Raw genomic sequence first — 26,921 nt, forward strand, 5'->3', positions numbered from 1 at the left:
TTATTTGGATAAACTCCCAAGAGTGGCATGGCTGGGTCATATAGTAGATCTATTTTCAGGTTTCTGAGGAATCTCCACACTGTCTTCCATAATGGCTGTACTAGTTTATATTCCAACGAGTAGTGTATTAGGGTACAGTTTCCCCCATATTTTTGCCAGCCTTTGTTTTATTTTTGGATGATAGCCATTCTAACTAGGGTGAAATGAAACTTGATTGTGGTTTTGATTTGCATTTCCCTAATGAGGAGTGGTTATGAGCACTTTTTCATGCTTCCGTTGGCCAATTCAATTTCATCCTTTGAAAAATGACTGTTCATATCCTTTCCCCATTTCTTAGCAGGATTATGTTGAGTTTCTTGATCTTTTTAGATTCTGGATATTAATCCTTTATCAGTTGCATAGTTCACAAATATGTTCTCCCATTGTCAGTCATCTCTTCACTTTGTTGAGGGTTTCCTTTATAGTACAAAAACTTCTTAGCTTGATGTAATCCTATTTGTCTATTTCTGCTTTGATTTCCTGTGTTTCTGGGGTGTCTTTCAAGAAGTTTTGCCTATGCCAATGTCTATCAGTTTCCCTGATATTTTCGTCTAGTAATTTAATAGAATAAGGTCATAAGGTCATAGAATGAGATCTTTGACCCATTTTGAGTTAATCTTTGTATAAGATGTAAGATTGGGTCTTGTGGACCAGCACCGTGGTGCAGTAGGTTAATCCTCCACCTGTAGCATCGGCATCCCAATGGGCGCTGGTTCTAGTCCTGGTTGCTCCTCTTCCAATCCAGCACTCTGCTGTGGCCTAGGAAAGCAGTAGAAGATGACCCACATTCTTGGGCCCCTGCACCCACATGGGAGACCAGGAAAAAGCACCTGGCTCCTGGTTTTGGACTGGCACAGCTCCAGCCATTGCGGCCATTTGGGGAGTGAACCAACAGGAAGAAGACGTTTCTCTCTGTCTCTCCCTCTCACTGTCTGTAACTCTACCTCTCAAATAAAGAAATAATATGTTAAAAAGAAAAGATTGGGTCCTGTTTCCTACTTTGCTTGTGTAGATCCAATTTTTACCCAACACTATTAAAGAGACGGTCTTTTTCCAGGGGATTGATTAATTAGCTGCAACTGCACAGATTAATTTCCAGGGTATCTGTTCTGTGTCTTTTTTCTACACATCGATTTTTGTGTCAGTATGTATTGAAATATCTGGTATTATGATGCCTCTGGCTTTGTTTTTGTTGTTTAAGGTTGCTTTCACTATTTTGGGTCTCTTGTGTTTCTATATGAATTTTAGTATTTTTTCTAGATCTGAAAAGAACATCCTTGGTATTCAATTAGAATCTCATTTAATCAAAAATTGCTTTGTGTAGTATGGACATTTGGATGATATTTATACTTCTTTTTCTTTTTTTTTTTGACAGGCAGAGTTAGACAGTGAGAGAGAGACAGAAAGGTATTCCTTCCATTGGTTCACCCCTCAAATGGCTGCTACAGCCAGCATGCCTTTTTTATTTCTTTTTCTTTTTCTTTTTTGATATTTATACTGCTAATTCATGAACATGGACTCTTCCATTTTGTTTCTTCTTCGATTTCTTTAAAGTATTGTAATTTTCATTGTAGAAATTTTTTATGTCCTTGCTTAAATTTAATCTGATATTCAAATTTTTTGTAAGTATTGTGAGTGATACTGATTTTACAAGTCCTTTCTCAGCCATGGCATTGTCTGTACACAAAGGTTATTGATTTTTTTTTGTGTGTTGACTTTATATCCTGCAATTTTACCAAGCTCTTATGAGTTCCAGTAGTCTCTCAATGGAGTCTTTTGGTTTCCCTATGTAAAGAATCATGTCATTTGCAAACACAATTATTTGACTTCCTCCTTTCCAATTTCAATTCTTTGAATTATTTTCTTGCCTAATGGCTCTAGATAAAACTTCCAGAGCTGTACTGAATGGCAATAGTGAAAGTGGGCATTCTATTCTAGTTCTGAAACTTAGTGGAGGGGCTGGTGCTGTGGCGCAGGAGGTTAAAGCCCTGGTCTGAAGCGCCAGCATCCCATATGGGCCCTGGTTCTAGTCCCAGCTGCTCCTCTTCCAATCCAGTGCTCTGCCATGGCCTGGGAAAACAGTAGAAGATGGCCCAAGTCCTTGGGCCCCTGTACTCACGTGGGAGACCTGGAAGAAGCTCCTGGCTTTGGATGGGCGCAGTTCCAGCCATTGCGGCCATCTGGGGAGTGAACCAGCAGATGGAAGACCTCTCTGATTCTACCTCTCTCTGTAACTCTATCTTTCAAATAAATAAAATAAATCTTTAAGAAAAGAAACTTAATGGAAATCCTTCAAGCTTCTCTCCATTCGGTATGATGCTTTCTATGGGTTTGTCAATATTGCCTTAATTCTATAGTGGATTATTCCTTCTATACCCAAATTTCTTAAGTTTTTAATCATGAAAAGATGTGGTATTTTATCAAATGCTTTCTCTGAATTTATTGATATAACCTAGGATTTTATTGTTTAATTTATTAGTGTGATATATCACATTTATTTATGTATGTATATTAAACTATCCCTACATACCAGGGATAAATCTCATTTGGTTCAGGTGATCTTTCTGAAATATTTTTGGATTTAATTAGCTAGTATTTTGTTGAGGATTTTTGCAAATATTCATCAGGAATATTGATCTATAGTTCTCTTTCTTGTATCTTTTGCTGGTTTTGGAATTAAAGTGATGCTGGCCTTGTAGAAAAGTTTGGCAGGATTCCATTCCTTTCCATTTTGAATAGTTTGAGAAGAATTGAAATTAATTCTTTTTAATGGTTTGATAGGATTCAGGGGTAAAGCCAGCTGTTCCTCTGCTTTGTTGGGAGGGTCTTCATTACTGATTCAGTCTCTGTCTTGGTTATTGGTCTGTTTAGGTTTTCTAGGTTTTCATTACTCGATTTTTGTGAGGGTACACAAAAATCTATCCATTTCTTGTAGATTATCCAATTTTTGCCATATAACTGCAGTAATTCTTGATGATTCTTTTTATTTCTGTGGTAATTGTATCTTTTTCATCTCATTAATTTGTGTCTTCTCCCTTTTTTATTAATTGAAATAATAGTGTACAAATTTTGTTTATTTTTTCAAAACAGCTCTTCATTTCACTGATCTTTTTTATTTTTTTGCTTCAGTTTTGTTTATTACTCCTCTAATTTTAATTCCTACCTTTACAGATTTTCGTTCTTGTTTTTCTAAGTCCTTGACATGCATTGTTAGCTCATTTATTTGATGACTTTCTAATTTCTTTATGTAGGCACTAATTGCTGTAAATTTCCTTGTCAAAACTCTATCCCGTAAGTTTTGATATGTTGTATTGTCATCTTCATTAATTTCTAGGAAATTCTGAATTCTTTTTTGATTTCTTCTATGATCCACTTGTTCATTCAACTGCATGTTTTTTAATCTCCATGTGTTTGCATATTGTCTAGAGTTCCTTAAGTTGTTAATTTTCAGCTTCATTCCATTGTGGTCAGAAAGGATTCATGGTGCCAGCACCGTGGCTCGCTAGGTTAATCCTCTGCCATTTGGAGGGTGAACCAATGGAAGGGAGACCTTTCTCTCTTTATCTCTCACTGTCTAATTGTGCCTGTCAAAAAAATAAAAAGGATTCATGGTATGATTTTAATTTTTTTGAATTTGTTGAAACTTGCTTTATGGCCTAGCATATGGCCTATCCTAGAGAAAGTTCCATGCATTGATGAGAAGAATGTGTTCTCTATAGGGTAAAATGCTCTGTAGATTTTGATTAGGTCCATTTGGTACATAGTATAGATTAGAACTGTTGTTTCTTTGCTGACTTTTTGTCTAGTTTATCTCTCTATTGCTGAAAACGGGGTGTTAATGTCCCTGTTATTGTATTGGAGTGTATGTCTCCTTTTTCATCTCTTAACATTTGTTTTAAGTAGCCAGGTGCACTGGCATTGGATGCATATACATTCACTATGGTAACATCTTCCTGTTGAATTGATTCCTTGATCTTTACAAAGTGCTGTTTGTCTTTTTTTTTTTTTCAAACTGTTGAAATCTTTACTTAGTAGCTCTTTGTCTTTTTTAACAGTTCTTATCTTAAAGTCTATTTTGTTTTATATTATGATGGCTACCCCTGCTCATTTTTGCTTTCTATTAGCATGCAATGTATTTTTCTATCCTTTTGCTTGTATTCTTGGTGCATCTATTATGGTGAGGTATGCTGATTCAGCCATCCTGTATCTTTTTTATAGAAAGCTTTTATTTAATAAATATAAATTTCAGAGGTATGGCTTTTGGAATATAGTGGTTCTTCCTCCCATACCCACACTCCCACCCCCACTCCTGCCCCACCTCCTACTCCCTCTCCCATCCCACTCTTCATTAAGGTTCATTTTCAATTATCGTTATATACAGAAGATCATCTCTATACTGAGTAAAGATTTCAACAGTTTGTACCCACACAGACACACAGAGTATAAGGTACTGTTTGAAGATGAGTTTTACTGTTAATTTTCATAGTACAACTCATTTCAGACAGAGGTCCTACATGGAGAGCAAGAACCCAGTGACTCCTGTTGTTGATTTAACAATTGACACTCTTAGTTATGACGTCAGTGATCACCTGAGGCTCTTGTCATGAGCTGCCAAGCCTGTGGAAGCCTCTTGAGTCCACAAATTCTGATATTATTTAGAAAAGACCATAGTCAAAGTGGAAGTTCTCTCCTCCCTTCAGAGAAAGTTACATCCTTCTTTGATGGCTCCTCCTTTCTACCAGGATCTCACTCAGAGAACTTTCATACAGGTCATTGTTTGCCACAGTGTCTTGGCTTTCCCTGACGTAAATCCTCTCATGGGCTTTTTAGTGAGATCTGAATGCCTTAAAGGCTGATTCTGAGGCTGGAGTGCTTTTTAGGCCATTTGTCATTCTATGAGTCTGCTGCATGTTCTGCTTCCCATGTTGGATTGTCCTCCCCACCCCCTTTTTTTTTAAAGATTTTATTTTTTTATTTGAGAGGCAGAGTTGCAGACAGTGAGAGGGAGAGACAAAGAAAAAGGTCTTACTTCTGTTGGTTCACTCCCCAAATTGCTGCAATGGCTGAAGCTGTGCCGATCTGAAACCAGGGCCAGGTACTTCTTCTTGGTCTCCCATATAGATGCAAGGGCCCAAGCACTTGGGCCATCTTCTACTGCTTTCCCAGGCCACAGCAGAGAACTGGATTGGAAGAGGAGCAGCCAGGACTAGAACCAGTGCTCATATAGGATGTTGGTGCCGTAGGTGGAGGATTAACCTGCTGCGCCACAGCATCAGCCCCAGTTCTCATCTTTTTAATTCTATCAATAATTATTAGTTGACACTTGCTCTTATTTATGTGATCCCTTTGACAACTAATCCTATCTTTATTATGAGTTATGAACTTAAACTTATCACTTTAACTAGTAAGATAACATGGCTACCTGCCAACTTAATGGGATTTGGAGTTCCATGGAAAATTTTTAACTTTACCCTTAGGGATAAGTCTGAGGGAACATGTGCCAAACTGTACATCTACTCCCTCTCTAATTACCATTCTTATTCTTAATGGGGATCAATTTTCAATTGGATTTAAAATTTTAAATTGGATTTAAGTAAAGAGTACAACCAATGGTATTAAGTAGAAAAAGAAAATACTAAAAAGAATAATAATAAGCTGTTCCTCGACAGGACAAGGGCTGATCAAGTCATTACTTCTCATTGTGTCAGTTTTACTTCTACAGGTTTCCTTTTAGATGCCTAGTTAGTTGCCACAGATCAGGGAGAACATATGATATTTGTCCCTTTGGGACTGGATTATTTCACTCAACATGATGTTTTCTAGATTCCTACATTTTGTTGCAAGTGACTGATATCATTTCTTTTTACTGCTGTGTAGTATTCCATAGAGTACATATCCCATAATTTCTTTTTCCAGTCTACTGCTGAAGGGCATTTAGGTAGATTCCATGTCTTAGCTATTGTGAATTGAGCTACAATAAACATAGACATGCAGACAGTTCTTTTATTTGCCAATTTAATTTAGGTAAATTCCGAGGAGCAGGGTGACCAGGTCATATGGTAGGGCTATATTCAGATTTCTGAGGTATCTCCAAACTGTCTTCCATAATGGCTTTACCAGTTTGCATTCCCACCAACAGTGGGTTAGTGTCCCTTTTTCCCCATATCCTCTCCAGCATCTGTTGTTGGTAGATTTCTGTATGTGAGCCACTCTAACCAGGGTGAGGTGAAACCTCATTGTGGTTTTGATTTGCATTTCCCTGATGGCTAGTGATCCTGAACATTTTTTCAGTGTCTGTTGGCACTTTGGATTTCTTCTTTTGAAAAATGTCTACTGAGGTCCTTGGCCCATCTCTTAAGTGGGTTGTTTGTTTTGTTGTGGTGGAGTTTCTTGATCTCTTTGTAGATACTGGTTATTAATCCTTTATCAGTTGCATAGTTTGCAAATATTTTTTCCCATTCTGTTGGTTGCCTCTTCACTGTCCTGTTTCTTTTGCAGTACACAAACTTCTCAATTTGATGTATTCCCAGTTGTTAATTTTGGCTTTGACTGCCTGTGTCTCCGGGTGTTATTTTCCAAGAAGTGCTTGCCTGTGCCTATATTTTAGAGTTTTTTCAATGTTCTCTAATAATTTGATGGTGTCAGGTCATAGATTTAGATCTTTAATCCATGTTGAGTGAATTTTTGTGTAAGGTGTAAGGTAGGGATCTTGCTTCATATTCTGCATGTGGAAATCCAGTTTTCCCAGCACCATTTGTTGAATAGACTCTCCTTGCTCCAGTATTTGGTTTTAGATCCTTGATCAAATATAAGTTGGCTATAGATGTTTCGATTGATTCTGGTGTTTCAATTCTGTTCCATTGGTCTATCCATCTGTTTCTGTACCAGTACCGTGCTGTTTTGATTACAACTGCCCTGTAGTATTTCCTGAAATCTGGTATTGTGATGCCTCCGGCTTTGTTTTTTGTATAAGATTGCTTTAGCTATTCGAGGTCTCCTGTGCCTCCATATGAATTTCAGCATCATGTTTTCCAGATCTGAGAAGAATGCCTTTGGTATTTTCTTGGTATCACATTGAATCTATGAATTGCTTTTAGGAGAATGAACATTTTGATGATATTGATTCTTCCAATCCATGAGCATGGAAGATTTTTCCATTTTTTGGTATCCTCTTCTATTTCTTTAAGATTTTGTAATTCTCATCGTAGAGATCTTTAACATCCTTGGGTAAGTTTATTCCAAGGCATTAGATTATTTTGTAGCTATTGTGGATGGAATTGATTTTTCTCAGCTGTGGCATTGCCTGTGTATACAAAGGCTGTTGATTTTTGTGCATTGATTTTATATCCTGCTACTTTAACAAACTCTTCTATGATTTCCAATAGTCTTTTAGTGGAGTTCTTTGGACCCCCTAAATAAAGATTCATATCATCTGCAAAGAGGGATAGTTTGGCTTATTCCTTCCCAACTTGTATCCCTTTGATTTCTTTTTCTTGCCTGATGGCTCTGGCTAAAACTTCCAGAAATATATTGAATAGCGGTGGTGAGAGTGGACCACTCTGGTTGTATTGGATCGCAGTAAGAATGCTTCCAAATATTCAACATGGACTATTATGCTGGCCACATGTTTGCCATAATTTGTCTTGTGTTGAGGAACGTTCCTTTTATACACAATCTTCTTAGTTTTCATCAACAAAGGGTGTTATTTTATCAAATGCTTTCTCTGCCCCTATTGAGATAATCATATGGTTTTTCTTCTGTAGTTTGTTAATGTGGTGTATCACATTGATTGATTTGTGAATGTTGAACCATCCCTGCATATCAGGGATAAAACCCACTTGGTCTAGATGGTTGATCTTTCTCATGTGTTGTTGGATTCTATTGGCTAAAATTTTATTGAGGATTTTGCATCTATGTTCTTCAGGGAAATTGGTCTGAATTCTCTTTCTCGGCTACATCTTTTTTAGGTTTAGGAATTAAGGTGATGCTGGCTTTGGAAAAAATTTGGGAGGATTCCCATTCTTTCTATTGTTTTGAATAGTTTGAGAATTATTGGAGTTAGTTCTTCTTTAAATGTCTGGTAGAAGATCAATTTAGTATATACTAAGTAAGGTTTTCAACAGTTTGCACCCACACAGAAACACAAAGTGTAAAGTACTGTTTTGAGTATTAGTTATACCGCTAATTCACATAGTACAACACATTAAGGACAGAGATCCTACATGGGAGTAGATGCACAGTGACTCCTGTTATTGATTTAACAATTGACACTCTTATTTATGGCGTCAGTAATCACCCGAGGCTCCAACGCCGATCTTATTTAGACAATGTCATAGTCAAAGTGGAAGTTCTTTCAAGTATCATTTCCGAAATGAAAAGACTTGAAAGTCATTACTCTCCTCATTACAACAATAATAAGCTAAACAAAACAAATATCAACAGCTTCTCTGGGCACACTAAGGAGTTGCAATTACAATGCAATGAGCACCCAGGAATCATCAAAGGTCGTAAAGCTGGAATCACAGCTGGGACCTGCTTATCTGGAACAGAGTCCTGGCTGAAGCACTTAGAGGGTAACTTTGTGTGAAGGCAATTTTACCCAGTGGCTGGAGGCCATTCCTACCCTGAATGGGAAACTCCCAGGCAACATGGACTTAGGGATCCAATACTTTGCTTTATCTTGAGGAATCCCACCAACTTTTCACAGTAGAGGGCTTAGAAACATCATTTATTAGCTATGACAGGGAAGAGGAACAGTAACCATTGTGAAATAGGATGAATACCATCTTCTTATTTAAAGGCTTAAATGTGAATTGTTTAAATATATTCATTAAAAGATAAAGATTGACAAAGTGAGTATAATAACAATATTCTCATCCAGCCCTGCAACAGATGCTTAAAGATGTGTTACACACAGAAACACGGTCATCAGTATGAAAGAAGATAAAGGGGGCCGGCGCCGTGGCTCAATAGGCTAATCCTCCACCTTGCGGCGCCGGCACACCGGGTTCTAGTCCCGGTCAGGGCGCCGGATTCTGTCCCGGTTGCCCCTCTTCCAGGCCAGCTCTCTGCTATGGCCAGGGAGTGCAGTGGAGGATGGCCCAGGTGCTTGGGCCCTGCACCCCATGGGAGACCAGGAAAAGCACCTGGCTCCTGGCTCCTGCCAGGATCAGCGCGGTGCGCCGGCTGCAGCGGCGGCCATTGGAGGGTGAACCAACGGCAAAGGAAGACCTTTCTCTCTCTCTCTCTCTCTCACTGTCCACTCTGCCTGTCAAAAATAAAAAAAAAAAAAAAAAAAAAAAAAAAAAAAAAAAAAAGAAGATAAAGGAAGGAAACCTCGCAGCAAAAGATCACAGGGAATTCAAAGCATATATTAGAACTTATCTTTGGCAAATGGCAGGGCAAAGTTACCACTTTTCATTAGTCACATTGAACGTTAATGGCCTGAACTGTCCAGTTAAAAGACACCGATTGGGATTTGCTTCTTAACCTGATGCAATTTTAAATGATGCTTAATTTTGTTTTTAAATTTCAAATCCTAGCTCTTACCCATACATGGAACAACAATGAAATTCTGTATATAAAGATAATTAAAAATGAATTTTGATGTGAATGGGATGGGAGAGGGAGCGGGAGATGGGATGGTTGCAGGTGATAGGGAGGTTATGGGGAGAAAAAGCTGCTATAATCCAAAAGCTGTACTTTGGAAATTTATATTTATTAAATAAAAGTTAAAAAAAATAAAAAAATAAAAAAAAACAAATGTCTGGTAGAATTCATCAGTGAATCCATCCAGTCCTGGGATTTACTTTGTTGGGAGGGCCTTTATTACTGATTCAATTTCTGTTAGGTTATGGGTCTGTTCAGGTGTTCTTTTTTTTTTAAGGTTTATTTCTTTATTTGAAAGTCAGTGTTACATAGAGGAGAGGCAGAGAGAGAGAGAGAGAGAGAGAGAGAGACTTCCTTACGATGGTTCACTCCCTAATTGGTCAGGAGCCAGGTGCTTCTTGCAGATCTATGTGGATGCAGGGGCCCAAGGAATTGGGCCATCTTGTACTGCTTTCCCAGGTCATAGCAGAGAGCAGGATCAGAAGTGGAGCAGCCAGGACTCAAACCAGCACCCATATGGGATGCCACTGCTTCAGGGTTAACCTGCTATACCACAGTGGCAGCCCTGGTTTATTTGTTTTCATGGTTCAATTTAGGTAGGTTGAATGGGTCCAGGATTCTATCCATTTCTGATAGATTTCCCAGTTTATGGCATACAACTCTTTGTAGTAATTTCTAATGACTCTTTTTATTTTTGAGGTATCTGTTGTTATATTCCTTTTTTTCACCTGTAATTTTATTGATTTGGGTCTTCTCTCTCCTTTTTTGGGTTAGTTGGGCCAATGGTGTGTCAGTTTTGTTTATTTTTTCAAAAAACTAGCTCTTCATTTTGCTGATCTTTTGTAATGCATTTTTGGTTTAAATTTTGGTGATTTCTTCTCTAATTTTAATTATTTCTTCTACTGGTTTTGGGTTTAGTTTGCTGGGTTTTTTTTCCCAGAGCCTTGAGGTGCATAGATAGTTCATTTATCTGGTGACTTTCCAGTTTCTTGATGTAGCACCAATTGCTATAAACTTTCCTCTTAACACTGCTTTTGCTGTATCCCACAAATTTTGGTATGTTGTTTGTCATCTTTGTTTCCCGAAATTTTTTGATTTGTCTTTTGATTACTTTTATGATCCACTGTTCATTCAGGAGCATGTTATCAGTCTCCATGTGTTTGCATATGTTCTAGAGATTCCTAAGTTGATGATTTCCAGCTTCATTCCATTGTAGTCTGAGAAGATTCATGGTATTATTTTGATATTTTTGAATCTGCTGAAGCTTGTTTTACAGCCTAGTATGTGGTAAATCCTAAAGAAAGTTCCATGCACTGCTGAGAAGAATGTGTATTCTGCAACTGTAGGATGAAAAGCTCTATATTTATCTGTTAGGCCCATTTGGTCTATAGTCTTGATTAAATCTAATTTCTTGAAATTTTTGTTGGTCTAGTTGATCAGTCCATTGCTGAAAGTGGAGTATTGAAGTCCCCCAATACTATTGTATTGGAATCTATGTCTCCCTTTAAATCCCTTGGCATTTCTTTTAGATAGCCAGTTTCCCTGTATTTAGGTGCATATACATTTATAATAGTAATATCTTCCTGTTGAATTAATCCCTTAATCATTATGTAGTGCCCTTTTTTGTCTCTTTAAAAGTTTTTGTGTTAACATCTGTTTTGTCTGGTATTAATATGGCTACACCAACACTTTTTTGGTTTCTATTGGCATGGAATACCTTTTTTCAAGCTGTCACTTTCAGTCTGCATGCACCTTTGTTGGAAAGATGTGTTTCTTGGAAGCAGCAAACAGATGAGTTTTGTTCCTTAACCCATTCAGCCAGTCTATGTCTTAACTGGAGAGTTGAAACCATTTACATTCAGTGTGACTATTGATAAGTAATGACTTTGCCTTGCCATTTTTCCAGATTTTCCTAATTTATACTTTGAACTTCTTTTGATCCTTTACTGAGAGACTTTCTTCCTTTACCTTCTTTTGTTTTGATGACCATGTTTCTGTGTATAACACATCTTTAAGCATCTTTTGCAGGGCTGGATGAGTGGTGACAAATTCTTTCAATTTCTGTTTGTTATGAAAGGTCTTTATTTCACCTTCATTCACAAATGAGAGCTTTGCAATTTATAGTATTCTGGGATGACAGTTCATTTATCTTAGTACTGGTCTATATCTCTCCATTCTCTCCTAGCCTACAGGGTTTCTGATGAGAAGTCTGCTGTGAGTCTAATTGGAGATCCTCTGAAAGTAATCTGCAGTTTCTATCTTGCACATTTTAGTATTTTCTCTTTATGTTGCACTGTTGTGAGTTTGATTACAATGTATCGTGGTGAGGATCTTTTCTGGTAATGTCTACTGGGAGTTCTGTGTGCTTCCTGAACTTGGACTTTTCTTTCTCCAAACCTGGTAAGTTTTCTGCTATTATCTCACGAAAAAGGCCTTCTAATCCTTTCTCCCCATGCCTTCAGGAACTCCTAGAACCCAAATTTTTTATAGTGTCCTGTAGATTCCAAACAGTGTTTTTTAGATTTATAATTTCCTCTTGTCTTTGGTTTGGCTGTACACTTTTCTGTGCTCTGCCTTCTAAGTCCAGTATTCTCTCTCTGCCTCACTGATTCTGTTTTTAATGTTCTACACTGCATTTTTAATTCTTTCTATTGACTTCTTCATTTTGATTTCTCTCTAATATCTCAATTTCATGTTCTATTTAATTCTTCAATTCATTTTGACTCCTCCTTAAGATTTCAATTTCATAAAAGATTTTTCTTTCATGTCCTGCATGGATTTCACAAGTTTGTGCGTTTACTTTTGATTACTGCTATGTAATCTTATGGTCAATTTTTTTGAGTTCCATTTCCTGTATTTCTTGTATCTCATCATCTTCACAATCTAGTATTGCAGGGTTGTGTTCTTCTGGGAGTGTCATATTGTCTTCCTTATTCTTGTTTCTTGGATTGTTGCATTTGTTGTTTGGCATTTGTGGAGATATTCATTGGTGTCTTTTTTTCCCTACTGTGGCAGCTTTTATCATTGTACTATGACTTTTCAGGTAAGAGGACTGTTTCTTTCATTAAATCTCTAGAGGCTTGTAGTGGGTGTGGCCAGAGAGCTCTGTTCCGTTCTCCAGGGTTAAAGTCATGCCTAAGGTGACATACCCAGGTTTGCATGGTAAATCGTCTCTCTTTTTTTCAATCAGAAAGGAAATACATTCTGCTTAGCTGAGCTCTTCTCCTTGATGGGGACCAGTGCCTGAGTGCTAGCCCCAGTGGATATAATATTCATCTGCTCTGTCCCAAAGAACCACAAAGGATCTGTGTAGTCCTCAGTGTAAGTTCAGATTCCACAGCAATGTCTCTCACCAGGTAATCAGGAACCCCCAAGCTTGTGGTGTCTTCCACTGAGACTGCTCAAAGTCCCAGCCACACCGTGAGTTCTCCCACACACCCTCACTTTTTTTTTTTTCACAGTCTCAGTTCAGAAGCTTCACACAATCACAAGCTCATAGCCCCCTGTTAGAATCAGAAGTCTCCACTCAGCTGATTTCTGGGTGCAGACAAGAGCTGGCACAGCTGTTACATATGTCCAAAATGAAGTCCGCTCTATTGGCTTGTACACCTTTGTAAAGTGATCAGACAGAAACGTGTCTGTACCATCCCCCCCCCTTTTTTTTTCCTCTTCTCTAATTTGCCTGATACACTTTCCCCCACAGGGCTTCCAGCCTTGTTCCCTCTAAGCTCTTCCCGCCACTTTTTCACCAGTGGCTCAGGCTACTGCCGTCTCATCTCACCTCACTTTCCAGTGCTGGTGCATAGGCTCTTGGCTGCTGAAGTCCTGAGCCATGGCACCCACATGTAGGTCCACTGTGTCCTCTAATTTCAGTAGAGTTTCCTCTGCCATTTTTTCCCTCACTTTTTCCTGATACTACACTATCTCCACTTGTTTTATACTGTCTTCTCCTGGGCCAGAGCAGTAAGCTCCCTCACTACTCTGCCATCTAGTCCGTATCTTAATTACAACCTTTATGCCATCTACTTCCAGAGCTATTATTGATAAATAACAACTTTGTCCTGCCTTTTTTAAAAAAATATTACTGTTTGGGGGTTTCCTTTGTACTTTTATTAAGAGATTTTTCTGCTTTCACATTCTTTCATGATGATGACTATCTTGCTCTTTTTCTGTGGATAGCACATCCTTACATATCATTTGTAAGGCTGGTAAATTCTTCAGTTCCTGTTTGTTTTAGAACATCTCTATTTTACCTTCATTTATAAAGGAAAGCTTTGCTGGGTATAGTGTTCTGGGTTGACAGATTTTTGTTTCTTCTTTTAGGACCTGGACTATATATTTCCATTTTCTCCTAGCCCATAGGGTTTCTGGTGAGAAATAAGCTGTCCATCTAATTGGAGATTCTTTAAATAAAATCTGGAATTTCTCTCACGTACTTTTTAGGATCTTGAATTTCTTTACTAGTGAAAGTTTGACTATAATGTGTCATAATGAAGATCATTCCTGATCATGTCTATTAGGAGTTCTCTGTGCTTCTTTTACTTGTATGTCCCTATCTTTCTTCAAATTAGGGAAGTTTTCTGCTATTATTTCACTAAATCTGTCTTCTAATCTATCTATTTCTATTTCCATACCTTCAGGAACTCCTAAAACATGTATCTTGGATCATTTGATAGTATCTCATAAATCTCTAACATTATTTTCAGTTTCCCAATTTCTCCTTCTCCTCTTCCTCCTCCTCCTCCTTATTCTTGACTTTTCTGAAGATTTGTCTTATGGCTTGGGCATTCTTTCTTATGCTTTGGCAAATCTGTTGTTTAGGACTTTCACTGTATTTTTATTTGACATTGAGTTGACTTCTAATATTTCAGTTTGGTTTTTCTTCAGTGTCTATATCCTGGCATAATGTTTCATCTATGTCATATTTTGATTTATTTAATGCATGTATTGCTTCTCTGTGTTTTTGATTTATCCTGTGATCATTTCTTTGAATTCCTTTTCAGGCATTTCATCAATTTTCATATTCACATTCTAATATTGAAACATTGTTGTGTTCCTTTTGGCGAGTCATATTGCCTTCCTTGTTCATGCTTCTTATATTTCTATATTATTTTTAGGCATTTGTTTAAACATTTGTTGGTTTCCCCCCACACTTCCTGGGCAGCTCTTTTAAAAATGCCTCGATGGCTTATTGGAGTATCTGCTCCATCAGGGGATATAAAGGGGGTATACAATGGTTGGGGCCTAGAGCTCTGGCCAGTGCTGGAGAGTGGGGCAAGAGTCCAGGGTGAAGGCAAGTTGGTCATGGTGGGTCTCCTTTCTCATTAGTGTGGGGAGCAACCCGGACTAGACTAAGTTACTCGAATTAAGACTTATTCTATGCATCTGCTCTCCCACAATATGGCGCTGGGAGAGGAGAAAACAGCTTCTACCCAGCTGCCTCCAGTTCAACCAATAAACAGCAGGACCTGCTCCTGATTGGAGGAGAGCAGCGTACTCAGCGTGTGGGCAGCCGAATTGGGATTGGCAGAGGAGGACTATAAAGGAGGAGAGAGATGGCATGCACCAGGAACATCTAAGGGGAACACCTGTGCAGCCCCCGAGAGAGCCGGCCGGCGGTGTGCCGCTCCCCCGCGGAAGTGGGGAATGTGGCAGGGGGAACCGCCCTTCCACGGAGGTGGAAGGGATGGTAGCCAACCCGGGAAGGACCAGCAGCCAACCCGGGAAGGGTCGGTAGCCAACCCGGGAAGAACCAGCAGCAAACCCGGGGAGGGCCGAGCAGACAGAAGAACAGAGCAGGGTCCTGTGTCGTTCCCCCACGAAGACGGGGAGCGACATAATGGTGCCGTGACTCGGATATGAAGCCTAGGCAGGGTTTAGTGTCGTTCCTCCGCGAAGAGGGGGAGCGACAATTAGTAGGTGGGGAGGGTATGATGGCATTGACTGGCATGGTCATAGCATCATCTTCTCTCTTCCAAGGTGATCCAACTACCCAGGGTGAGCTCACAGTGCTTAGGCTCCTCACCCACTAGGTGCATGAACTTTACAAACCATCTGTGTGCTCCTCAATGTAAGCACAGAACCTTGAGCCATTGATGCTAGATACAGTGATAATCTATGGACTTGACCTGCAAGGCCCACATTGTCAGGTTGGTGAGGCGATGGCATTCTTTAACAAGAAACACCAGAGACAATTTTGGTGAACATGTCCGTTTATTAACAATTAGGCACAAGCTCTTATGGGGCAGGCAAAGAGAGTAACTAGTTCAGGGTGGCAACACTAATTCTATAGGATAAAGCCAATAGTAGTGGCTCTATGCTTCCCTAATCAGCTTGAAGATCACATAACCTATGTAGCCTTCCAGATGGTGTCATGGGTCTGGGCCATACCCTGAAGCTGTTTACCTAATTGACAATTACAAGGCCCTCAACAGGAAGTGGGAGTGGGAGAAATGTGCCTGGGACTCCTACTGCCTGCCAGCACTCAGGTCATGGGTGGGTCTCAGCATGCTGAGCCCCCATCCAGGGTCTTTCCCAGGAGGCATGGGGTGCTATGCCCTCTTAATCTCCTGCATGGGCTAGACAGACCGTCTCCCAGCCAGGCACAGGATCACCCACAATTATCCAAAGACTCCGCCACAACCTTTCACACACCCTATTGCACAGAGTTCCCAAAGTAGCAGAATACAGGTCTCCCATAGTCACAAGAAGCATGGGCTCTACTCTCAACCCATCCATGAAAGAACCATGGCATTCCCAGAGCCATGTGCCTAATGGATAGAGGTTGTTTGTTGTTGCAGCTTGGAAAGTCAAGTGTGGGTTCCTTGAGAGAGTAAGGAGAAGGGAACCCCCCATGGACCCAAGGGGGGTCCTGCCCCTCAGCAACCCTCTATACCAGACTCAAAGTCAGCGGGGGCTGCAGATTTATCTTTCCAATAAAATTACCCAGTTACACATGTACTGCAGCAGCCTCTACTTGCCTTCTTAATATGGTATTTCCTCCATGCTGGTTGCCATTGCCGTGCTCCTAGAAAATTGTGTCCTAGCCAGCCACTGGCTCTGAGAGTCAATGGCAGTGCCCAGCTCACTGCTGGATGATTGTACTGTTCCCACTGCTCCACAGTGACTCCTTTCTTTTTTAGAATTTCTGCTGCAAACTTCTTTCCAACTATACCCTGCAGTGCAATTCCTCCCCTTTACTTTTGTTATCTTTCTGATCAGATTCAGCACATCTTTTCTCTATTCAGCCATATTGTATCTCTGATTCAATTCTGATTCTTATCAGAATTCAAAAGTTAGAATGCTTGTTTCTTCATACTTCATACCTTTTAAGACATACACAGGATAATTTTTATAAGGATTTTTGTTTATTTGAGAGGTAGATTTACAAACAGGGAGGGAGAGAGAGATCCATCAGCTGGTTCATTCCCCAAATGGCTACAGTGGCTGGAGCTAATCCTATCTGAAGTCAGGAGTTTCTTCTGGATCTCCAACATGGGTGCAGAGGCCCATGCACTTGAGCCATCTCCCTTCCCCACTTTACCAGGCCATAAGCAGAGAGATGGATCAGAAGAAGAGCAACCAAGACATGAACTAGTACCAATTTGGGATGCTGGTGCTACAGGCAGAGGCTTAACCTGCTATGCCACAGTGCCAGCCCCAATGTAGGATAATTTTTATCATAATACATAGGTGGTATTTGCAAATAAGATTCAGATAATTTTATAAGCATATTCATTGAGCTCCTGGGTGTTCTGCTAATGATTTATTGTTTTAAAAAATACAGTGTTAGAATATGTTTATTCTACAAATCAAAGTACACCTGTGTTGTCTTTCTGCGTTTCAGGTACTCCAATGTTTAGTCATCTAGACAGATGACAGTGAACATAACACTGAGATTTTAGCCATGTATCAGCCTGAACATTTGCCACAAGGGCAATAAGATAAATATTATTAACCTTTCTGGCAGGAGTAAATTGTAGGTGGAGAGAGGTTAAATGACTTGCCCAAGGTAACATAGATTCTAGACTTCCTTAAGGGTTAAACTTAAAATGTTTCCAAAAGTATTACATATAATAAATGTAGAGTGACTGCATTGATTATTACCTTGGCAAAATAAGGTGTTCAACTTTAAGAAATCATGAGTAGACAAGATTTCTTACCTGCTACCCACCTTTATTGTAGTTATGAGCCCTGCCTAGATCACCTCCCCTACTTCAAGATTTTATTTCCAGAATGATAATGCATGCTATAGTATTATATGTATTATATATAGTATTATAGAATTATTCTTCAGCGACCCAGAGATAATCCTCCCAACATCATAATCCTCAGTTCCTTGATTTCCTCTCACCCTGCAATTCTGTCCTACCCCTATCTAGCCACTCACTCCACAGCCATCGCCTAGAATTGCCATCACCAGTTAGCTGAAACCTCTCCACACTTCTTGATCAAGCATCTCCTTCTCTAATCAAACAAGTCCCCATTTCTTCTGTGCCCTAAAATCTGTCAATCTGGCTATCTCCATTTTTACCCTTTGTTCTCTTTAAATTCAGTACTCATAAATGTCACCCCTTATGTACACATTCAGTTGCCTTGTGCATGCCTCACTTTGTCATACTCCCCTGGTAAAAACACAATGCTGGTTGAAGCCAATTCTTTGCCTGGTTCATGCCCACGCACATGCAGCTGACTCTGGCTAGAGAACAGCACACCCCAGGCACAGTGACTAACCCAAGTGGGCCCTTCATGCTGCCTGGCACAGACAAGACCTTTCCAAGCTCTTTTGCTAGGACAACTGCTTCAGCCCTTGTCTCCTTAAGCCTTCTACACACTCCTCCCCATCCTCACTCTTAGCTGATGACATTACTTCCTAATTCTCTGAGAAAATAGAAGCAATCAGAAAAGAATTTCCGCAAACTCCCACGACCACATCCACCCACATCCTTGCATCTGTGCCCGGGTACTCCATCTTCACTGCTGCTACTCTGAGTGAACCATCTGTGCTCCAAGCTGTGGCCAGCCCCTCCACGTGTGCCTTAGATGGCATCCTCCTCCCTTCTCCAGAACACCATTCCTATTGTTCCTCCCCTTATTTTTGTTCTCTTTCTCCCTCTGTTGATTTTCTTCATCCACATACAAATATGCTATTTTTATTTTTTATTTATATAAATGGAAGAAATTTCACTTATGTCATTATACAGTTTAAGCAGCATGATACTTCCCGTCCTGCCCTCCCTCCTTCCCTCATTCGCTTCCACCCACCCTTTTTCCTCTTTCATTATTTTTCGTTTAATTTTTACAATGACATTCTTTCAATTTACTTTATAATCACAAGCTTAACCTTCCACTAAATAAAGAATTCAACAAGCAGTAAATGGGAAAACCATGGTTCCACAGGAGTATAGACAAAGGGTATAAACAATAATCAAATCTCAGACTGTCAATTTCACTCATATATAACAATCTGTTCATTAACTCTACCTCCTTTTCTAGCCACTGCCCATCCCCCCCTTTGTTTTGCAGCAAAGTTCTTCGCAAGAAACATCTATGTTCAAAATCATCTTCTCTCAGTCTTCCTAGGACTGTTCTAATCACACACTTCCCTTCCTGTTCTACCCATGCGGAATTCACCAGGGTTTGCCTCATTCCTCACCCAGTGGCCAATGCTCAGTCCTCATCTTACCTCTTCCATTCGCAGTGTTTCATGCACTTATTCCTTCATCCTCAGAATGCTCTCATCAGTCTATTTCCTGGTTTTCTTCCCACATTATGATCATTGTCATGAATTCCTCACTTTGTGACATTAATATCTGTTTTGAGAAAAATGGTATATATGTTTATATAAAAGATAAAATGAGAAAAATTTAAATACTTTTGTGTACATGCATACATTTTAAAACAATTGTTATTAATATAAAGAACAGATTTCATGTACTTCATAGGTACATCTAAAAAGATAACAGTACTTCAGTTAATAAGAAAGAAACGGTTAAAGGGAGAGAAAGTCACAACAGTTAAGATGTTGATAAATTCTAAGGAAAACTGTAAAAATGATAGTCATTTTTAGCCCTTATTTAGACTCTCGTGGAACTGTGATCTTCCTAGTTTTTACTTGCTGAATATTATGATTAGTGGTGAATTAAGCCTGTTAGTATACAGTGGATTAAAATTTTATCTTTGCAAAAACTGATGAAGAGAGGAAAGGGAGAGGAGAGGTGGTTCAGGGTGGAAGGTGTGGAAGGAAGGAATTATTGTTGTCTTCTTGGAGCTTACCTTTGGAATGCATGGAACCTGTTCTCTTTATATTAATAAAGAGTAAATACATATATAAATATAAAGAAATGTGCCAGTAAAAAAAAAAACTGTAAATAGAAAATGGAGAAAATGAGTTTTAAGAAGTAACTTTAGAAAATTACTTTTGTAATTTCAAATGGAGGGAACAATAAGTACTTTTCTGGTTTTCTTGATATTTCAATGAATATTGTGCATGCTTAGTGTGCAAATTAGTGTTTTGGGCCAGAAGACAAAATTCCATGTCCTTCTATTACTTGTCACCTCCTGGCCACCCCTTTTGAAGTTACAACTTCCTAAAACTTCCCTTTACCCTTTCCTATTTACATTTCTTTTTTTTTTAGAATTTATCAGTATCTCAAATGTTATGTCTTTTTTCCTCTAACCATTTTTTATTTTTTATTTTGATACATATTTATTTCACATACACATATTATTTTTCTCTTGAAAAAAACACAAAATGAGAAATTTATAACAATGATCATAATGAAGGAAGGGAGGGTACCTTTTCATGTACATGGTATGATTGATTCAGTGGTGCAATATTTATAACTATGCCAAATGATATGACATCCATACATATATTCTCTATGTTGACTTGAACGCTAGAAGAACACTTGTCTTTCTGGCTGTGGCTTATTTCACTTAGCATATGATCTCCAGTTCCATAAATTTTATTGCAAATGTAAGGATTTCATTTTTTACTATGGCTGAGTAGTCCATCATGTATATATATCACATCAGTTGATGGGCATCTAGGTTGATTCCATGTCATTGCTATTGTGAATTGAGCTGCTATAAACATGAATCTCTTTCATATGCTGATTTAATTTCCTTTGGTTATATTCCCAGGAGTGGGATAGCTGATGGTAGATCTATTTTTAGTTTTCTGAGGAATCTCCATACTGCTTTCCATAATGGTTGTACTCGTTCGCTGCCAACAGTGTATCAGGATACCTTTTTCTTTCTTTCTTTCTTTTTTCTTTTTTTTATTTATTTATTTTTTTGACAGAGTGGATAGAGAGACAGAGAGAAAGGTCTTCCTTTTGCCGTTGGTTCATCCTCCAATGGCCACCGCGGCCGGCGCGCTGCAGCCGGCGCACCGCGCTGATCTGATGGCAGGAGCCAGGTACTTCTCCTGGTCTCCCATGGGGTGCAGGGCCTAAGCACTTGGGCCATCCTCCACTGCACTCCCTGGCCACAGCAGAGAGCTGGCCTGGAAGAGGGGCAACCGGGACAGAATCCGGCGGCCCGACCAGGACTAGAACCCGGAGTGCCAGCACTGCTAGGTGGAGGATTAGCCTAGTGAGCCGCAGCACAGGCCTTAAACACCTTTTTTCATCCATCCTCCCTCACCCCACCCTGTGGGGAAATGGTAGTGTTTTAAGACTCAACTCAAAGACACTAGGGTTGACATTCCATCTGCAGGAAATGTATAAATATTTCCACAGAACAAGATGGCTTTTTCAGTTGTTATTGTTCACAGGTTCACGAACCAGTTTTGGGACACATCTCATAGAATGAAGGACAAAAAAGACTTCTCTTACTTCCTATGTCCCCAACGAAGTGAATAAAAATCGTGTAACAATGTATGCTTCTTCTATAAGGAGAGATCCTTTCTGAGGCAGCTGTAGATATCGTTTTGTCATACATGTGAAAGTGTTTATTTTGATATCACATGAAGACTTTTTCAATGCAGTAGCCATTTAAAACTGTCAGATGTAATAAAAACAAAGAATTAGCCATGGTGGCAACTCCAGGTTCATCCTTTAGTCCCTTGAGGGAGTTTCCACCAGGACCAAAAATATAAGAATATGTCTGGATCAAACAAAGGAGGTAAAGGGTGACAAAAATACTCATCACTAATAGCTATCTCAAGAACAGAACTTTGTCCTCTGTGAGCAGCTCTTGGCTACCAGGGCACCAGTGACTTGTGAATACGTATGCTGTTGCCTACAGCCTGAAAGCAAGGCAAAACATGCTCATAGCAGAAGACATCAGGACAGAAGCTTGGTTCTGAGGTTGTCAGTGGTATTGTCACTTATGCACACAAATACACATGGGCCTTAACGTTTTAACTTATAATGAAGTCCTTCCATTTGTGCCTTCTGTCAAACGTGTGTGTTTTGCTTTTAGGCTGTTTTCCCTTCTGTTTTATCAAATTCAATGCATCCCAATTTGAGAGAAACAATATTTTAATTTATTATTTTCTTGGACTAATATGTCTTTTCATTGAGTGACATACTGTTAAGCATTTATTTTTGCAACAAGGAAGCAAACCAAGCTCTAGAAACTATGGTGTATTCTTTTCACTTCACTCTTCATCTGTGTGAGAAATTGGGAAGCTGAGATACAGCTAATTCCAAAAGATCATGGAAATACAGATCATGAAAAAAACTGTGCAGGGATTTCAATTTTTTGCACCAAAATCAACTTTCAATTCTATTTTTTCACAAACATTTGAAATATACTTACATATCTTTATATAAATAATATTCTAGTGTGAAAAATGTTCCAAGCAAATCCAGAAAGATCCAAATTAACCTGAATATACCAAACCTGTATAATTCCATATAATTGCTAAAGAATGTTTATTAACCTCATGTTTGATCTTCCCACTGTGCTATAAGTGAGATATTCTTCGCAATTGTTCGAAATTTTCCAGCCAAAAAAAATTAACAAAACATGTTGAAATGTAACAGACACATCTTAGGAAGCAAGCAAATATCTCCTTATAATAGCCTGGAAGAATTTAAAATAAGAAAACAACTGAGAGTGTAATTTTTTGCAATTAAAGGGTTAAGTTTGTAGTGCTTAGCTTTCAGCCTTTAAATACCAACATATCCAAAATCGAGGAAGGAGAAAAATGCTGAAATCATTCTGTATTGCAGGAATTATGTTTTCCTTTGAATCATATGCCTTTAAAATGTCTGAATGTATTGCTATGAAAGTGTCGTGTATTCAAAGATGCCATAATTATTAGATGTGGTTCTCACATGGTGCCTTATATACACACACCGGACTCCTGTTCAAGGTAGAAGCCAGTGACAGACTGCATCTGACAGTGGTAGCAGGATCAAATTGTTGAATGCATTGACTCAGCGGTGCAGACTGAAAATTTGGCTTCTAAGCCTTCTGTGAAATGTGTTTTCTCATTTTTTATTTTTCTGAAATTGTATCTTAGGATCTGTTTCAAAACACAGATGCCCACAAAAGAGCATTTCATGAGATCTACCGGACCAGGACTGTGAATGGGATCCCAGTGCCACATGATCAGTTAGAGGACATGGCCGAGAGGTAAGAGAATGTCAGGTTTTAAGTGAAGTCCTTTTCTTAAAAAATGCTAGGTGGGTGCTTTTTGCATTTCATTCTAGTGAATTGTTGGATCTTTTAGATATATGCATGCATACATTTGGTAAATAAAAAGTGGGTTCCCCTGACATATGCTGAGGTTGCCAGTGTGCTAATATATTAACTAAAAAGAGTGGACCTGAATGTACCCATAGCCTCGGAAAAGAGATGATTTCTTCATAGGCTGTATTTTTATTCTGCTCTGTAAGGAACATTATGTAATATTGCAAAAACAGCTTATAAAAGAAACAGAGGAGGGAGGGATGTGTTGGCAGGGTAAAGAACTAAATCAAAGACTTCAGTCAGTCATGTTTTGCCTTTAAAACCCAGAGCTAGAAAAGGAATCGGTACTCCAGGCAGTGAGGAGCCAGTGTTAAGACCTCTGGCTGCATCATATTTAAGGCTGACATTTAACAGGTTAAGTAAGCATCGTTCTGTTAATGGTTGTTACATCCTGTAAACTCTCGGTGTTTTATTTCTAGGTTTCATTTTGTTTCCTCCACATCAGAGCTACACTTAATGAAAATGGAATTTCTAGAATTAAAGTACCGTCTGCTCTCACTGCTGGTTCTTGCAGAGTCAAAGCTCAAGTCTTGGATAATCAAGTATGGAAGGAGGGAGTCAGTGGAGCTGCTTCTACAAAACTACATCGTAAGTCCCTGGTGCTTTGAGGGTGAAATCAGATGAGCCATGGATTTAGCATCTAACAACTACCATTTTAATTGACAATATGGCTAGAAACTTGAATTTAAATATAAAGATACTGATGCATTAAATGGGTAGGTGTAAGTTTATGAGCTTATCACAATCATCTGAAATGTAACTCTATATTCTTTGTATTTTCATTCTTTAAAATCCCATACTTCAAAAAGGCTTTACTGCTTGAATCATACATAACCATTGTGCCTGGTTTTACTGCTTCAAAGTTTTTGCATTGCATATTCACACCTTTGATTGGAGCTCACTAGGAAGCTGTGCTAAAATTCTGAAAGACTGTCCTCTTGTCTTCTGAAATCCAGTCCAGGGTAATTAAGAGCAGTTCTCAATTGTCCACACAGAAACTGTCCACTTTTTTTAAGGTGTGTTTTTCATGATCATTCTTTGATCTTCATTGCTTTGTGTGCACCCAGGGAAAGTAACACTTTGTCTATGAATCTTTATACCAAGTTAATTTTTAAAAATTATCTCATACATTGGGTTTTCATTATAGATAATACTGTAACTACATAGACTAGTAGCCTTGCATTAATAAGACAATTAAGTTTATTTTCTGAAGCTAAGTGTTTCCATTTATATATAATTTGTGCATTATATTTGTTCCAGGCAGTTACTTTCTCTTGGACAATTAGGCATGACACCCTCCCCCAAAACTTGGCAAATTTGTTCATAAAATTAATGACATGTTAGTCCTATATTCTTTCATTTGTGCTAAAGCAAATGTTCTAAATGTTAAAGCAATGAAATTTTAAAATGTAAGCCCATTTATGACTTGAATAGTGACAATGACTAATATGTTATCACTGAATTCTCATTGAAACCATATCTTTAATGAAGCATCTTAGAATCATGATCTATTCTGCTGTATTTTAATTTTATTTTCTAAGTGATAGATGAATAACCCTTATGTAAAAAGATGTTAACTGGTTTAAAGTAAAATCTTTTTCTAGATTTACTAAAATTATCCAAGAAACATTTGTCAAAAATGTGAAATCTGTTATGATATATTCCTTTTAAAATAATTCTGGAAAGTAATGAGACTTTTTTAAAATTCAAGCAATTATATTAGCCCTTTAAACATTAACTACAGATATGCATTTATATTTTCAGGTTTAGTCACATCAAATGTTGCACTCAAAGCACTGTGGTTAATTATATGGGATCCATTCTTTGTTCTATCTATTTTAAAACAGCCAATCCAATCTAGCTACCTAATGGGACTGTTCTACTACTTTAAAAACACTTAATACAATGATATTAATAATTACTTTAAATTTCCCAACAGATATGTAAATGTAGAATTATTTTTAATGATGCAAAAAGACACAACTTTCTGCCTACTCTATAAAGTCAAAGAGAAGTTCACTAAGCTGCTAATAGCAAGCTGCTTGGCAACAATTGCAGTCTCATTGGTAGCAGGAATGACCATTCCCTAATATTCTTATCCCCTAGCAAGAACCCTAGTGTATCACTTGTGTTTCTTTCTTGTGAGGTCTTTCAAGGCAGTTTAGTCTAATAGTTTTAATTGCTGGGGGGTGGGACATTTCACTTTTCCTCCCAACGCCAGCCCTGCAGGCTGGACATTGTGACATTGTTTTCTACACTGAAGAAATCATGTTAAAGTCTTGCAGCGCTAAGGTTCAAGTTATATACCCCAGGTGGTACAATTGGCAAGACATGGAAGTGTTTCTAAATCAAAAGCCCTTGAGGTTCAAATACTGAATGTTACTATCAAAAAATTGCTCATGAAAAGAAAAAAAATTAACTAAAAAGACCGAATCATTGCTATATTGCACATTTTATTGAGCTAAAGCATGTGTCTCACATAAATATAGTACCATTTAATGTTAGTCTGGACTTGACAATATTTACACTCACACTCTCCAGCCTGTTCATTGTTGTTGCCCATGCACTAGGCAGCATGGTATTCTGGAGGAGAGATTGTTGAAGCCAGGCCGCCAGTCATAAAAATGTGGTCAAATCATGGATCAGCTGTTTGCTAAATGTGACTTTGTTAATTTATAGAATTTATAGAAGACTTTCTCAAAAAAAATTTTTTTAGCTTTTATTTAATGAATATAAATTTCCAAAGTACAGCTTATGGATTACAATGGCTTCCCCCCCCATAATGTCCCTCCCACCCGCAACCCTCCCCTTTCCGACTCCCTCTCCCCTTCCATTCACATCAAGATTCATTTTCGATTCTCTGACAATGATAAACAGGAATTTTTCTAAGGGACTAAGACTGACACAGAATGTTTCCTTCTATATCAGCCCCTGGGAGCCTATCTCATCCTTGTGGCGTTTGGGGGAGTGTAGTTCTCTTTAGAACAGATTGTTTCAAAGTTTCATATTAAATAATAAAGTCACTCTCTTAAATGTGATCTTATCTAGGAACCTAAAAAATGTATTATAATAAGCCATATGCTGCCACATCATCTGAAAGCTAACGTACTATTTGGTTATAAAGATTTCATAATTATCTTTACCTCAGTCTGAATTCTCAACCCAATTTTATTTTATTTATTTTATTTATTTGAGAGGTAGAGTTACAGACAGTGAGAGGGACAGACAGAGAGAAAGGTCTTAGGTCCATTGGTACACTTCCCAAATGGCTGCAATGGCCGGAGCTGCACCGATCTGAAGCCAGGAGCCAGGAACTTCTTCCTGGTCTCCCACATGGGTGCAGGGGACCAAGGGCTTGGGCCATCTTCTACTGCTTTCCCAGGCCACAGCAGAGAGCTGGATTGAAAGAGGAGCAGCTGAGACTAGAACCGGTGCCCATGCGGGATGATGGCGCCACAGGTGGAAGATTAACCTATGCTACAGCACCTGCCCCAACCCAATTTTATTCATCTACAAAAAATAATGACAAAGTATTTTTTTAAGGATTGGAGAATCAGAGAACTTGC

General features: G+C 38.7%; 1 protein-coding gene across 11 annotated transcripts in view; it reads left to right on the plus strand.

The window, feature by feature from the left end:
- SYNE1 (spectrin repeat containing nuclear envelope protein 1) overlaps positions 1-26,921 on the plus strand; it is a 551,459-nt gene that overhangs the window by 188,317 nt on the left and 336,221 nt on the right. For 10 of the 11 annotated variants that reach the window (XM_089332568.1, XM_070073379.2, XM_070073388.2 and 7 more), the window contains 2 exons: positions 23,126-23,238; positions 23,775-23,943. In XM_089332568.1, the coding sequence (XP_089188694.1) occupies positions 23,126-23,238; positions 23,775-23,943 (282 nt within the window). Of the gene's footprint in view, positions 1-23,125; positions 23,239-23,668; positions 23,710-23,774; positions 23,944-26,921 lie in introns of those variants that run through there. The other variant, XM_051855264.3, reaches the window with a different exon arrangement.

This window comes from Oryctolagus cuniculus, chromosome 5 (genome assembly GCF_051225735.1).
Source record: "Oryctolagus cuniculus isolate XC-2025 breed Fujian yellow rabbit chromosome 5, ASM5122573v1, whole genome shotgun sequence".
Classification (NCBI taxonomy): domain Eukaryota; kingdom Metazoa; phylum Chordata; class Mammalia; order Lagomorpha; family Leporidae; genus Oryctolagus; species Oryctolagus cuniculus.